The 15,873-nt window shown below is 43.0% G+C and overlaps 1 protein-coding gene across 1 annotated transcript; it reads right to left on the bottom strand.

Annotated features, from left to right (window-relative positions):
• Positions 1-1,022: 1,022 nt before the first annotated feature.
• STRIT1 (small transmembrane regulator of ion transport 1) lies at positions 1,023-14,797 on the bottom strand. Its single transcript, XM_040567031.1, has 7 exons — positions 14,750-14,797; positions 12,949-13,182; positions 6,404-6,477; positions 5,279-5,304; positions 5,078-5,162; positions 1,276-1,375; positions 1,023-1,192 (listed from the first exon to the last, which is right to left on the bottom strand). The coding sequence occupies exons 5-6, from the start codon at positions 5,088-5,090 to the stop codon at positions 1,281-1,283; spliced, it is 108 nt and encodes a 35-aa protein (XP_040422965.1). The 5' UTR covers positions 5,091-5,162; positions 5,279-5,304; positions 6,404-6,477; positions 12,949-13,182; positions 14,750-14,797; the 3' UTR covers positions 1,023-1,192; positions 1,276-1,280.
• Between the last annotated feature and the right edge of the window lie 1,076 nt (positions 14,798-15,873).

Below are 15,873 nucleotides of genomic sequence, written 5' to 3'. Positions count from 1 at the left end.
TTCCTGCTGCGTGTGTCACCAAGAAAAGGTTATTCCCTTCTTTTTTTTATTAAGGTTTTGAAGAATTATGTTTTCTTCAGTCTTCTCTCCTTTAGGCTGAACCACTTCAGTGCGTTCAGTTTGTCCCTGGTTACACATTATGAATCCCAGTTTCCTGTTGCTGCCCTCCTCTGAATCCCCATATTTGTCCTTTAGAACAGTTCCTGAAAGGTGTAGAAATTTAATTTTCACCCTTTGCATTGCATTTTTTCCAGACCAGTTATTTAGTTTCATTCTGATTTCTAACACTGTTCCCCGATATCCCGTTTGCTGCCAGCAGAGGGGAGCTGCCGGCACACCACAGGCCAGGCCTGGCATGCCAAGCGATGACCTCGATCCAGCCTCATGGCATTTGATTCAACAAGAACTGGATTGGATTCCAATGTAAAATATACAAGATTGGGCCCTGAATATCATTTATACAGAAAAGACCAGCAGTTAATTTGGATTTTATCTACACAGTATTAAATAAGAAACAAAGTTTTTAGGACCTAGAATGTCCAAATCATACATTTTAAGCTGCTTTTCCACCAGGTAACTTTTCCTACCTCCCTTTCATTTTCTAGAGGATTTTTTTGATTTAGATAGTGGTGCTATTTGATTGCTTTGTTAAAAAAGGTAATGTAATTTCAGAAAATATATTTAGACACTTCAGATCTTGGGAAAGGGAGACTATACAGCCACAGTATTTTAAATTTTATATAAAGTTTACTAAAAAACTTAAAAAATTGTCTTAATTCACTTAAAAGTTTCCCAGATAGACTGAGATACTCCTTCCCCAGCTTGGCACATCTCACAAATGAGCTTAACTCATGTTTTTTTCTACCATGGTACCAGTAACTCTAGGAATGCTGTTTCCAAAAATGCTTAAATTCAAGACGGCAACAACAAAGCAGGATGGAGAGCAGGCAGGTATCTGACCTACCATTGGACTCCAAAAACCACTCACTCAGTTACAAACCATTTGAAAATCAGGAAATTGGTTTAATGATTCTTCCTGACTAGCATTTCACATCTTTGTTGCAGTTAAAAAGTATACACCATATCTAGTGTTGATATTAAAAGTAACTCATTTTATACATATTTTTGTCATTCAGCATTTCAATTTAACTTTCAGGTTCTTCCAGTCAACATCGCTGGAAATTCTTCTGTCCTGTAAGACAAAGAAAACTACATTTAAAAAGGTAGCAATGCACACCAAAGCAAGCAGGGGTGGATATGATACAGGTCACTTACTTCTGTCAGGAGAAGACGATGTAAACCATTAGGGCACAACCCACGATCCAGCCAACTGCAAGGAGAATAGGTACAACGAGACGGGAAAGTGGGACTGGGGCTGAAAGACAAAAGAGGATCTTTTTCAGAAAGGTCACATTACAAAACCGTAATTATCACAGAGCAAAAAAGATACCTGTGAGCTCGGGCCACATCTATGACTGCTATTTTTGGCACGGAGTCACCATGTCTTGGCACACGTACTACATATACATAGCAAAGCCCCAAGAAATTTCCACACTCGGGGCTCTGCAACCAGATAGGCCAGAGGCTTAGCGCTTCCAAAAGTACCGGAGTGCAGAGAGGAGACAGAAACGTGCTTCTGTCCTTGGGCTCCACGGGTCATCGGGAGAACATCTGGACTGGACTGCACTGATGGCAGCTCCCCCGGCAGATTCAGGCTCAATACCCTGACAGCACCTTCCAGAAGCAAGTCTCATGAGGTTGTCAACAGTAAATTAAATATACAGTGATTAGTTAATACTGCACCTGTTTAATTTAAGGTTGGTGTGCCTGGGGCCACAATGAGGGGATGCTGTGTGAGTTCCCACACCCCAAACATCCAAGGGATGTTTGCCAGGCACTGTGCCTCAGGGGCTCACAGCTCGTCTCAGCGCTTTCTGTGCATGGTGCCTGACTGAGCTCTCTCCTCTCCCCTTACTAGAGTGATACGTGGTAGTTACGGTTCATGCAATTATCCAGTGAAAGGGTTTTCCCCACATTAAAGGAAGAAAATAACAGAAAAGTTTCCAATGTGAATGTACCACCTGTCTGCCTGAGTCGGGCCGGACACAAAGACGTGATGTTCTGCCTGTCCTGTCCGGCAGTACCAGGACAAGCTAATAAATAACATGGAGACACAGAGGCAAGTGCCGGTGGTGGTTCTGCAAGAAGCATGCAGAAAGCAGGAACAGGCCTTTAAATAAACACGTATCTGTACAGCATCAGAAGTTCAAAGACGCTTCCATCAGTTTGCCGCAAATAGCAGAAGGTTGCCAGAAAGCAGCATATCAGCAGCCTTTGAGGTTGTATTAGTTACCAACATACTGCAGCACGTTAAAGCACATCTTTCTGCAGTTAAAAGAGTTCCAGGTTTTTTAAGGGATTGAGAAATAATGTAAAACTATTCACAACACCTTGCATAGCTTAGATATGCCATGATATAGTTTAGTTTAGACATGCCACGATATTCCGTGGTGTATCTACAGAGAGGGAAAGAGAGCATATAGACAGATAATCTGCATGTGCTGCCATTGAAATATAAAGCACATAAGCAACCATGCAGCACAAGAATAAAACTCTGCTTTGAAACCAGGTGTCCTTCTGCCACAGGGGAATCCCTTACCTGTTTCCTTTAAAGACTGACCCTTGGTAAGGGAAAGCTAATTCTGCTGGGAATCACTTCTCTTTCCTTGCCACTTTTTCTGAAGGTCCTATTACAAATAAAGGGCTGGATCCTACTGGAGTACATGGAAATATTTTGATAGAGCTCTGCTTGCTTGCCAACGTGTCTGCTGAACATGGTGTTGTGTTATATGAGATGCACTTTCAATGCAGGAAGGTGAGAGGAGCAAGCAGTCGCTGACGGGCCAGCAGGAATGCTGCGCCCAGCATTGGTCAGGAGGCAGCAAGCAGCTGGCTCTGAGGGATAGAGTTTCATGGGAGCCATTGGGAGTACTTGTGTTTCACAGTTTAAGAACAGAAATGACCGTGAGATCATTCGCTGTGATCTCCTGCACGTCATGGGACAGATACCCTGAGCTAGAGTAAAGCGACCGTGTGGAAGGCTGCATGTTATGCCACGAGCAGGAGAGGCTGCAGCATGACATATGGACATGGCTAGGGGATGTCTCAGCAGGTAACCCATTTGTTAGGCCTCAGAAGAAGGTGACAAACTCCAAGGTTCCAATATTTGGTCCACGGGAAAATTATCCCTAGCGTAAATCTGACAATCGAGTGCCACCCTTGCCATGGAGCAGGGCTGCGCACACCGGCAGCCAGAAGGAGCCTCGGCACGGCCCGGTTCTCAGGCTGAGGTGGTGATGAGGTGTGGAGGGACAGCAGCAGAGCAGGACACTCCGACGGAGCTGTGCTTTGGAAAGAAAGAAATTACCCTTTTACTGACCCCTGCAGGTAACCAGCCAAAATCCTAAAATGGGAGGTGTCATTACAATCACTGTTCTTATGGCTGCAAATGAGAGCAAAATAGCGAGGGAAATATGATTCGTTGAGCAGCAGTCACGAGCATTGCCTCCAAACAGACCAAGGAAACCAAGCCCGCTGAAATGAAAATGGACAGTTCTGGGTGGCAGCAAGAATGAATAAAGGAATCTTGCTGTGATCCCTGTACCTAAGTTGGCGTTCTAACTAAGAATTACTTTCTTTTTCCCCCATTATAGTAATTTTTCGATACTTCAGACATGAATTTACCTCAGAATAAACAGAGAGGAGCTGGTCAGAGTGGCAAACACAGCACTTTTGCTGTGCTACAGGAGAGCTCCTCTGCGCATGTCAAACAGACTCTGAGCACCGCTCCTGGAGCTGTCCACCACGGGATGCCCAAGGAGCAGTGACACCGAGGAGTCCTCAACCACAGGCTGCAGCAGCAGAGACTTCCAAGCTAGGTACTCCCTAAATATACTGATAAAATTCATCTCGTCTCTGTATTTTTTTTTAAGACCTTTTATCCAGAACTATAAATTTGCTTGGTTTTACTGCCTGTACTTGGTCGAAACTCCTACCAACTGCCATGAGCACACCAATGACTGTGGTCTCACTGGGCTGCCTTTACCCCTGAAAAGTCTGAGCCCGACAGCACTGACAAGGACAGGTAAAAGAATTACCCCAACACACTTGCAAAAAACTCCCACTTGATTTAAACAGGTACAGGCCTGGCAGCTGAAGAGGTGAAGTTTTCCCCTGTGCAAGCTTGTCAAGTTCGAAGCCACAGACTTATGCTCCTTGCTCCAAAATGCCTCAGGATTTTGCTGAAGTTTTCTTTGTGTTTCATCTCAGGAAGCGACACATGGCCAAACTACTGCCCCCTCACTGTGATGGCAGCTTGAGCTCCACGCTAGGCAGCAGAAACCTGGGAGGGAAGGTGTGAGCAGGCCCAGGTGCCCCCCAGCCCCCAACTAAAAATTCCTTTCACAAGGAAAAGTACCGCCTGAATAGCTGTGTTCACAGCTGACACCACATTTAAGCCTATAGCTCTTTTACCATCCAAACCTCTCACAGTGAAATAAATAGAAAGCGACAGTGACTACAAAATGCATTTTTATAAAATGCCTTTTCTCATCTTCAGTGGAATTGTGCTTATAGCAAATAATACATTATTAAAATTTCACTCTGCTCGGTCACTTGGGCTCTGTGGGGTTAAAATCTAAACTAATGTCCACCTAGCATTACGCTCGGATTTCAGCTACACAGTGTATTTAAATTACTGGCAAACATAACTCCTTTTGCATGGTTCAGTTTAATTATGTTCGACAACTTAAAATCGCAACTACAGAGGACTAAAGACAACAAAACTGGTAGAATTCAAAGATACAGGAGGAACCCAAGCTACTTTAAACTCGCCACTGTTAATGGAATTAGCTTTTAAACTCTTGCACTTTCTTACTAGAAAGTAACATACGGTGTATCAAAGAAGACTCACTACCTTACAAATAGCTGAGTATTTTCACTTTACGTTGCTCAGAGTTATGATTTTTAAGAATACACTGTTACATTAATCACATTAACATTTAATTGTGCATCTTACCTGGTTCTGCCATTCCTCCCTCCGCTGGTTTTATTGGCAAGATTTAAGGTTTGCCTCTGCAGTTGTTCTTGTGAGCCTTGGGATGCTTTAAATAGAGCAATATTTGGAACGTGCTTCAGCTGCCTTGCTTGCTGATGCCAGTTTTTGGCTATATGCATTCAATTGTTTAAAAAGACAGGAGTTCAAGGTATTCAAGCTTACCTCTTCCTATTTCTGCAATTGCAAATCTGTTTTCAAAGAAAGATGAGCAAAGAGGGGTCATTATTTGGAGCGGAAGAAAAATGAGGGTGAGGACAGCTTTATGGTCTCTTAACCACATGACAAGTTTGTGTAATATTTATGTGCATCCACATACTTTGAACATGACAGGGATCCAGTTCATTTTTAATCTCACACATCTCCTCTCTTCCCCCTCCTATCAAAAACCAAAGCCAAATCCTACTCAGTAATACTTGTATATGCAGTTCTGTTGATGCCATTAGTTATTTACTAGGCACCACCAGTATCCCCTACTTCACAAAGCACAGACGAACTGTTAGTGTCTAGCCTCTGAAAGGTTACAATGTACAGTCACAGGTTTCCGTTACTTCTCTGGGTAGTAGCCAACAAAATTCAAGGGAGGGACATTCCTAAAACAATCTGAGAATGATTTTGTCTTAAGCAGAATACAAGGAGGTTAATCAAAAATCATTGCAAACTGCAGTCTCTAATTCAGAAAAAGAAAAAACAAAATGGAGATGAGTGCCAGATCTCTGCCAAAAGGACAAACTGCACATCATCTTGTATCTTGTTAAACACAAGGAGTGCTCCATATATAGATCCCTTGGAGTGATCCTGGCCACGGTCTTCGACCAATAAGCATAAGAAATTCACTCAGAGCTTACCAGGAAAATGAAATCCTGTACAGAACATTCAGAGGAACATGCAGGTTGCATCACACATCACCGAGGAGCCCCTAAGCAAACACTTTTGTTCAGGCATGGGAGGCCATTTTATCTGACTTAGCAAGTTTACACATAATCCCACTTCAGAGGTAGGCCTAGATACTAAATGAAACTGGGATGCTTCCTGTGTGCTTTTGAAGTGGAAAAGAACACAAATCGTTGTTCAAAAGCCACTACATATAACAGGTGCACAGGGTGTTTTGAAGTGATCTAATCTGGATGTTTGCAGAGTTCAGAGGGACTGATCATGTTCTCCCAGAAGATGAGATGGGGCTCAGAAACAAATAACACAGATCTTCTAAAAGACATTATTCCCATCTCATGTGTTTGTTGATTAAAGGTTAAGTACTTTACATAAAAGATATTAAATTTCAGTTATCACCTTGCTTCAGAATTGGCTCCTCTCTCAGTGGCTGTGGAGATCACATCTTCCTTAGAGCTACTGTATCAGGCTGCCTGCAAAAAGGGAATTAAACCAAAGTTAGAGTCTAGAGACCAAGGTGGACAAAATACGGCTCTTCAAGCCATCACGATCTAACTTGATTTAAAGCAGATCAGAATCCAAGTAATTAATTTTTAAAGGACTAGAGCTGGTTATATTAGAAATGCAGTCCCAGCCCCTCCCAAGGGGGCAGCTGATCCTGACCACAGGAGCCGCTTTCCAGCGTTCGCTTCTCGCTTCCCTGCCCGCTCCCTCAGCCCCTGGGCCACAGAGGCAGAGCAGAAGGGTGCAGATGTGTGCCCAGTGCTGCATCTACAAAACAGCTGGGGGAGAGAACCTTCAAAACACCCATAGGAAAGGTAATTAAATGTCTGGTTATTTTTTCATGGAAGATGTTTTTTGTCCTAGACGCAACAATGGAAACTGTGGGCCCCAGGCCACACATGACTTGTATCCATCTGCAAAATATTTTTATTTGGAATAAACAACAACAACTACAAAAATGGATGGCAGTGGATTATTTTAAATACAATTATTTGTCTTGCTGTGATCAGTGCCTTAGAAACCATGCTAACATACACAAAGTGACGGAGCAACATTCAACTTTGGCAAAACTTTACTGAAGACAGTTGTTTTATATCAACGATGAATTTAGCTTTGTATGGATTGGTTTTGTTGCTTACTATAAACAGTTCCCATGTTTTGGTCTTCTGAGTTTGTCACGAGTTCTAAGAAAATTACAGAAAAATGAGTGAAGCCAAGTCACCTGAGAATTTTGCATGAATTTCTGCTGTCAATACCTTGATCAACCCGCTCCTCAGTCAGTTTGTGCTCACCGGCTCTTAGGTTCTTGTGTTTCTGTTTGTATGATGAGACACTGCCCACTGAAACTTATCAAAAAACTTCCACTGGTTTCTAGAGTTCGGTTTGAGCAAATATTGTATTGACACAACAACTAAAATGGCAAGTTCTCTGAGTATGGAAGTTTTCTGGTACGGAATATGCTGAGTATGACTCCGCTGCTGGCTTTTGCCCTGCATTCTTCAGCAAGATGGTTCCCCTGAAGAGATGCTTTGCTCAAGCACAGCATAAGGAACTGATTTTGTCACTGTTGTCCAAAATGGGCATACTCTTAAAATAAAACTTGGGGTTATATAACATTTTATTGTGCAATGCACAATACATAGTAGCATGTCATCTTGAGACACAGAATAAAGAGCAAGCTTTGCACTCTTTGTCTAGCTTTGCTGTAGAACAATAGACTTTTTGAGATAGAATCTGGTTTGTTGTAAAAAGAAATATGAGTCTGATCCCCATGTCATACGTTTATTAAAAACATAAAACACAAAACTCTGATGCAATAACTTCATTTGCTGCATAGCTTTTCCCGTAAGAATCCTATCTGGTTTTGGTTCTGCTATTTATATATATATACATCTGATCTAATGGAAATAATTTCTACCATGAACCATGTACTCCTAACAAGATGATCTGACCTTCACAGATTGGGATCTTTCCAGGCTTAGTTGCCCTAAGCAAGGACAGAGCGTCATTGCTGTTTGAAACGGTTTTGATAACTACTACCCTCATTTAGCTGCAAGCACAGTAAGTGTACTCTGCAAATCTAAAGCATGAGGTTAAGAATATAAAAGTTGTAACTTCAAAAAATGTAGTATGACAATATAGACATTATTTTAAACATCACATCTTCTTTTTGGAATGGAGGAATGAACTGCAGACATAACATAGTTTTCAGTCCAACAGCCAAAAAAGCAGGGCGCCAGTTCCAAAATATAAGAAACCAGGAGAGTACACAGTGTTTGAGAAAAAATGCAAGAGAATGATTCGTGGCAAATAAGCAGCTACTTTTTTACCAGCTGAAGAACAATACACAAGAAAAACAATTTCCTCATTTTGATTTGTGTTTCAAAATAACATTATAATTCGCATATGTTTTGTTTCCCTCTGTGTTTGTGCTGGAATGCTAAAATACTCACTATTCATCATTAGACTCAGATGGTTAACTGTGGTCAGCTATGAGATCCCATTTTTTGCTGAGGTATTCAACAGATTAGTCTCACTTAAAGCAGTATTTTGAGCGATCTTGTTGACTTTGGTACCATTAACTGCTCAAAGCTAGGAATGCACTTTAAATGCTTTAAATGCCTTCAGTGCTTTAAGTGAACTAGGGCCAAAATTCAGAGGAGGAACCCAGTCAGCCAGCGGGGCTATAAGTTGTTCCGGAAGAGAAAGCCATTTTAAGGGGAAAAGCAGTACCCGATATTTTAGAAAATACTAAATTCCTGTCTTCGGATACTTGTGGGCTTTGCCAAAAGGAAAAAAAAAAATGGAGAGGCTGCTGTTGGAGTCACTGGCTGCCAGGCTGTTATGAATGCAGTTGTTCACAAACTCATCTGCTTCCCAGCAAAGCTGCCCATGCCGCTGGCTGTGGGGAGCAGCCAGAGCCCTGGGCCGGCTGCTCAACTGCTGTCCTTGTGCCAAAGCTTCAGTGAGGGCTGTGAAGGAACAATGTCCCTAGCTGCGTCCCTAGCTGTGTGCCAGAGTGTCCGCCTGGCGCTACAAAGTGCGAAGTGCGTTACTCTGCTGATCCCTATCTTCTGGCTATTCCTGCACTTACAGGGTGGAACTGTGCGAGCCAACACCCTTTGAAGGACTGACGGCAGCATTATCTGAGCGATTTAACTGCTTCTGCCCCAAAACTGTTGGGGAAGGTCTCGGGAGCCACTGGTGCTGCTGGTGCCCGCACCAGGCCAAACGCCACCCGCAGCATGGAGGGGACCAGCGCCTGAGCAGCAGGCACAGAAAGTGAACGGGCACGGGGCAACAACGGCCTGCAGCCGACCCAGAAGGAACAGTGAGAAGAATCAAGCCAGCGCTAGCGGAAATGTATCTGTCGATAACCAGTCGACAAGGGCCACAAGGCCTACAGATACAGTGCCACACCATGCAGCTGGCAGTTAGCTTTCCTTTAACAACAGTGTGCACAGTCCAAACACCAGAAACAGCATCTCCGAAACCAGCCACCTTGTTTTCACAGAGCCCCAGGGCAAACATCTCCGCTTCGGGCCCCCCTCTCCCTGCCCTGGTGCTGCTCCCCGACAATGTGTTAGGGAAAGATTTAGCTATGAACAATCACGCATCACCTCAGTAGGAGGCAAACCCTTCCCCTTTTGTACCACATGGAGTATTGCTTCACAGCACGGCCCCCCCCGAGGAATGCCAGGAATACAATAGAGAGAGCAAACGGAGGCTGCTTGGGAACAGCAGCACAGATGCATTAGCTTATGTTAGTTCTGGTGGATTCGAGTGATTTAGTGTCTGACGTTTGAGAAGCAACAGCCAGAACACCTCATTAAAATACTGGCCGCTTTGCAAAAAGAATTGGCAGTATTTATTCTTTAAACAACTAATACGTTTAGCGTACACTCTAATCTTTGTAGTTTTATCAGGCAGCTGGATATCAAGTATGAGAATGCCAAGTTTAAGTTTTTGTAGCCTTACTTCTAACACCTAAAAGTCTACATGCAGCATTCAGTAGGTTGGCAAAGAAATATAGTTTTGCAAATCCTATACGATTTGTATAAATAACTCTAGGGTACACTGCTTTGTATTAGAGTAGAGGGACACATCAACTCATCTTCACAAACAGAATGACCCAAGTAATAAAATCTTTAAAACTTTGTAATATTGGCACTAATTTTCTTTTAAATCATTTTTCTTTTAATTGAGATTTTTCCTTTAAAAAAATGGTTTACTACATAAATCAAAGGCCACATTTATATACCTTGACTTGTATTATTACTTTGCCATACTCTCCTGTGACCTGTAGACTAACATGTGAGAATATCAAATTACTGCCTTCAGAAAATAGATGTGCATATGGGAGATCTGTCCAGTGAGAAGAATTTTCTTCTTAGTTACACCCATCTCAACATTTGAAAACTCCCTTAAAATTGCTAGATTACTTCCACTCATATCTACAGCATCAGAATAACAGCAGAGCATTGACTTATTTGATAACTGAGTGATTGAGACCTGAAAAATTCCATTTTTAATAAATGAAAGCTTAATGCTTTAAATATTTAATTCCACACACTACTTCCTATGGCTCAGGGTACACACCCAAGGCAGGACTCTTCAGCTGGATGCTGAGATATCTGATAAAAAAAAAGCTACAAACATCAATGGAAGTATTCTAGCTTAGAGAAGCAGCAGTATCAGTGGAGACATTTACACGTGCAATGTCATTTCTGGATTAGCTCCCCACTGGTCTCTAAAAACAATGGCTGATAACGATTTTGGTTTGCCTTTGCATAGCTTCGCTTCAGTGGCTGCAGAATGATTGGTAAATACCTTTCTTACGAGCACTGGGGTTGTTGCTGTGAATAAATCTGCCCGACACATTAGTTATGAACAGAGGCCTTGGCTGGATGTCTCAGAGCCGAGCCTCAGACAAGAGGCAAGATGTCCCACGAAGCGACGTGCGGCCGCCCCTGCCAGGTTTCAGTGCTCCACGGAGCAGCCGAGGCCTCAGCGAGCACCGTGGGCACCACAGTGCTGCCAGCCCACCATGCTGCCCATCCAGGCCCCAGTCTGCTGGCACTGCACCGAGCAGGACCCCGAACACCTCCCGGGGACTGCTCAGCATCCAGGGCAGCCCCACGCAGGGTCTCTGACAGGACAAGTTTCAGGTAGTCTGTGTAAAACTTACCTGGATTTCCTCCCCTCTGATGATTACCACTTAGGAAGGAAAACCAACCCAGTCACGCACCACAAATCACTATGGGAAACGTCAGCTTTCTAGAGCACGCATGTTAAGATTTATACAAGTGTCACCTGCTGGTGTGGCTTTTACAGCGACAACTGAAGGAAGAATTGGCATTTTCCTCATAACTTAAAGGCACTTAATGTGTCACTCGAATTTGCATTGACTCGAAACTTCTGGACCGAGCTGCTAAGCCTGAGTTAAAAATTCCAGCTTTGCCATGCTGCATTTTCCGTGCGATTTTTCTGCTATCAGAGAACCCAGGAAGCCAGTCACCATGTCTGTCCTTCTGCTCCGGCCAGGAGGAGCAGCGCACCCCGCGGGCAGCAGCCAGCCGGAGGAGCAGCAGGTGCCGGCGCAGGGTGCCGCGCTCGACCCTCAGTGGGTGCCAGGCCTGTAGGTGCCAGGCCCCGCTGCCCCGTCCTGCTGGCAGAAAGCCAAGAGGAGCCACAGGGCCATGACAGCAAACCCCAAACCCCACGCTGATCTGCAGGACTGTGGCCATGGCCTCTCAAGCAGACGTCTGTTTGAGACCTGGCTGGTTCCTGCTCTTCCGGCCCACTAGGCATGCTGTTCTCCTTCCCTGGTTCGTGAAGGGACTGTTCCTTTGGGTAAACTGACGTTTTGTGCTCAGGGTGGGTTTCTAACCTTTCCAGCTGTGAAACTCAAGTGGGGAGCAGAAGCTTCCCTCAAGTGGTGGATGGGGTGGGGAGGCCGCAGTGGAGGAGGCCAGGAGCCATGGGTGAGGCTCCGACATGAGGTGCTACAGCAGCCCCATACCTGCAGCCCCATATCTGGTGTTCGTTTGTCTCAAGCGCTTGGGTTTCATCATGATGCCTTGGCAGAGGCCAAAGAGGAGGAATCTGCTGAATATTCAGTGACATTCTTGGCCGTTCCCTTGTTCTAACTCCTTAAAACAATAACTGAATTGGTCAGCCATGATGCATATTCCAGTTCTTGGTTCAGCCCTGAATTTCCTACCAGACTGAAGACAAAGCATTCAGAAACAAATGCTGGCTTGTATGATTCCAGCTCATGTGCTAAGCAAAGTTGTACAAAGGCTGAAAACATTTTGATTTGGTCTTATTGTACCCTTTGAAAGAACACTGGATCACGCCAGCAAGGAATATAATGGGAAAAAAAAAGAAAAGCCAAAAGGAAAAGAATATATTCATTAACAGATTGTGAAAAACTTGCTAAAAAGCTGCGTTTATTTAAATGTATTTATTTAAAAATATTTTTTAAAAAAAAATTTAAATTAATTATTATTTAAATAATTAATTTCTTGATTTGGACATTTCAATTAAACATAAAACCTGGTTAAAGACAGAGCAAGATGATTTCAATGTCCTCTTTTGAATAAAATGAAGGATTTCTTCAGAAGCTCTTATTCAGTATTGTCCCATGTATTAAAAAGCTTCAGCATCATCAAGTATAAGCCGGACATGGAATTTGTGCCCTAAGGTCACACACCCTAAAGTGCACCTTCCCCAGCAGAAATCCATATCCTGCTCTTATCCCTACAGATGAGGATTCTCTTTTCCTAAAAACGGAAAAAAGCAAGCCTGAACAAGGGTGGCAGTTAGTGAATGGGGACAAAATCCAAGGCAAGAACAAAACAACTTCTGATAAAGCCAAAATATCCTAAGGTAAGCAGGGAGACACTGAACTGTACCAGCAGCAAGGAAGCAGCACTTACGTGAGTAGCTGAGAGCTCTGCACCGCCAAGTTGCCATTTCCAAGTGTGAGCTGAATCTGTGTGATGTTGGGGTGAGACTTGACGCTGTCCTCCCGTGGGCACGGGTTTAGCATTCTGTAGCATGTTGTAGACAGCTAGCCAAAAGACATTTTCTCTCTTGCTTGACTTGTGTGCACATTTGTCTGGATTTTATACCCTTGTGGAAACAACCACCTCTGTTCATGGTCCTTCTACCTGTGGGAGAACATGAGACAGATCTTTGTTCCCTACCTTCCCTATAATTTATATTTTCCTTTTTAAATGAATCCTCTGTGCAGGGGAAAATTTATGGTTTTAAAATTACCAGAACAAATCACTTATTAATTCAAAACAGCTTTGCAAGCCTTGAAAAGCCATTAGAACATTCCCAAGTTTCATCCAACCAGAAATACATTTGTCAAAAAAATATTCAGCAATTGCTACTTTCATGCACAGACTAAAAATAATAATAATAATCTTATTTGCAATAGCAAAACTAGCTTTACTATGCTAGATAGGCAAACACTAAGTCTTTAGAGGAAATGTAAGGTGCAGAGCAGCAGTTCCCATGCTGGTGCTACAGTACCCTCTTGTGTCAGACAGTGCAACTTCAGGTTTTCAGGGAGCTCGGGCTCTGCTCTGTTGCATCACTCAGCTGAGACCCTGGGGTTACGTGCACACAGAAAAGGTGGTGGGTTTTCTTTTTCTTTTTTTTTTTTTTTTTCCCAAATGAAATACTCTACACTTAAACTTCTCTCAGGAAAGATGTATTTACTGTTTGGGGGCTTTGAGAAGGACAAGGAGTGTTTCCTCCCCCTGCGGTGTCTGCCCTTGTTTAAAAGACTCCTACTGCAATGACAGGAGACGAAGTGGGGCACCAGGACCTCACAGACCTCAACCCACGGTACCCACCTACACAAGCCAAGAGATGCTCAAAAATGACTGAGTGTTGGCATTTTGGCTGTTGTTCGGGTTACATGAGATTACATGATACAGCGTAAGTGGGCTTTACCTTGCCGCTCAAGGCTGAGGGGTTTATAAATCCTCATCCAAAATAAAACGGTCAATGGTCATTTTTGTAAGGCCTTACTTGCACATAGAAACTCACCACTTTAATCACTCTGGTTTAAGTTAATTGCTGCAAAATGTATGCAGAAAGCCTTAGTTCAGGAACAGGCTTTCCTCGGATTCCGTTTACTCTCATTTCATTTACAGTAATCTGAAATAAGCTATCTTTAACCCTCATAAAGAGCATGTTATCTTTCATAATGGCTTAAGCGCTTTAAAATCATGTTGCAAGTAAAAGGGCTCACAGATAAGCTCAAAGGCTAAGACAAAAGCGAAAAGAAAACACTTTTGGATATTTTTTAAGGGAGATAATCTCTTAAAATAGCCTTTTAATAAAAAGTTATTTTGTAGTTGAAATTTAAAGCAAAATCCACGAAGAGAGTGAATATGGGCTATACACAGTGTAAGAAAACAACTCTTTTAGGGGTATATAACATATATTAGATGAGATTATTGGCAGATAACAAGAAGTCCATGTTCTGTGAGTGTATCTCAGAACTACGGATTTATTTTTTTTATCGGAGCACTAATGCCTTTGCTAGTTCAGCAGACTCTGAACCAGTCACCAATTTTTCTAATGCAAAAGTTTACAACATCACCAGACATGCTAAAGTCAAAATATTCCATGTGTTACATGAATAATTACAAGTGTCAACAACTGCCAGCAATAGTTTAGAACACACTAAAAGCCCAAATGAAGCACAAATTCACTTACTTTTCCTCTCCACAGAAACTGATGCTGCTGATTGATTCAGGTATGTCCTGTGAGTACTGATACCATCATCTATCCTGCAAATAAATTATTCATGCAAAATGAGAATTGTAGGGTTCCAATGTTTATATTTCTATAGGCCTATGCAATGGAAGGAAAGAATTTAATTTCGAAATATTGTTTGAATTTTTCAGACATTCCCTAAGTGGACTTGATTTCTTTTTCCTGGTACCTATTTGTGAGCAAGCAACTCAAAGTTTAGGTGCCGTCAAACGCCAAAGGATGTCTTTTTCTAAATGTATACTAATTAAATTAGCAGCATAGGTAATTACATCGACTTTACGCGTATATTATGTGATATTCCAATTGACACAATTAATATTCTGTGTCACGTGTCATACTTTGGCTTTCTGTATCGAAATACTAACGTTTCTTAACCAAACCCATTATGTTAATGATCTGTAATGTACCGATCAGTTCCTTGATCACTTTCTCCAGCTCCTTCACCCTGGAGCTAACACTCACAAGCCTGGTGGCACCAGGCCCTGCATGCAGGACACCCAGTGGCAATATTGCAGAGCATCGCTTGGTACTGCGCTCACTCTGGGTGTCGGGGCACGTCTGGGCAGTGTGGCTCTGTGTACTTTTAAAATAAGCTCAGGTGAATTCAACAGGACCCCAGAGACTTCCTGCTGAAGCAGTATCCTTCACACCAAGTTTCAACTAATGTTATCGGGATGGTGCCAAGCCATGCCACCCTCTCCTCGCTAACACAGATCTGCAGCAGCAGGGTCTGCAAAATGTGTCCATGGCAGAATAAAGGACCTACTGAAACTAAAGTTCTCTTAAAAGTCTGCTTTTTGCCCTTTGCCCTGTGCCTGACTCCTGTCTAAATGCCAGCCACATATTTTATATGTATACATACAAAAGCCCTCCCCTCAAGTGGGCATCCTGCCACCTTGCGCCTCACTGATTTCAATGAAACTGCCCCAAAAGCACGAGGTATAGCTGCCAGTCACTAAGGTCAGCATTTACACCTCTTTATGCTGCACCCTGGGCTCTAAAACCGGCACGATGAAGTAAGAAAACCCTCACAACGGAGACACCTAAAAATACTCTCCCAGGAA

This window comes from Cygnus olor, chromosome 9, assembly GCF_009769625.2.
Source record: "Cygnus olor isolate bCygOlo1 chromosome 9, bCygOlo1.pri.v2, whole genome shotgun sequence".
NCBI classification, from domain to species: Eukaryota; Metazoa; Chordata; class Aves; order Anseriformes; family Anatidae; genus Cygnus; species Cygnus olor.
The sequence above is the reverse complement of the archived record's forward strand: the minus strand, read 5'-3'. Positions and strand labels throughout refer to the sequence as shown.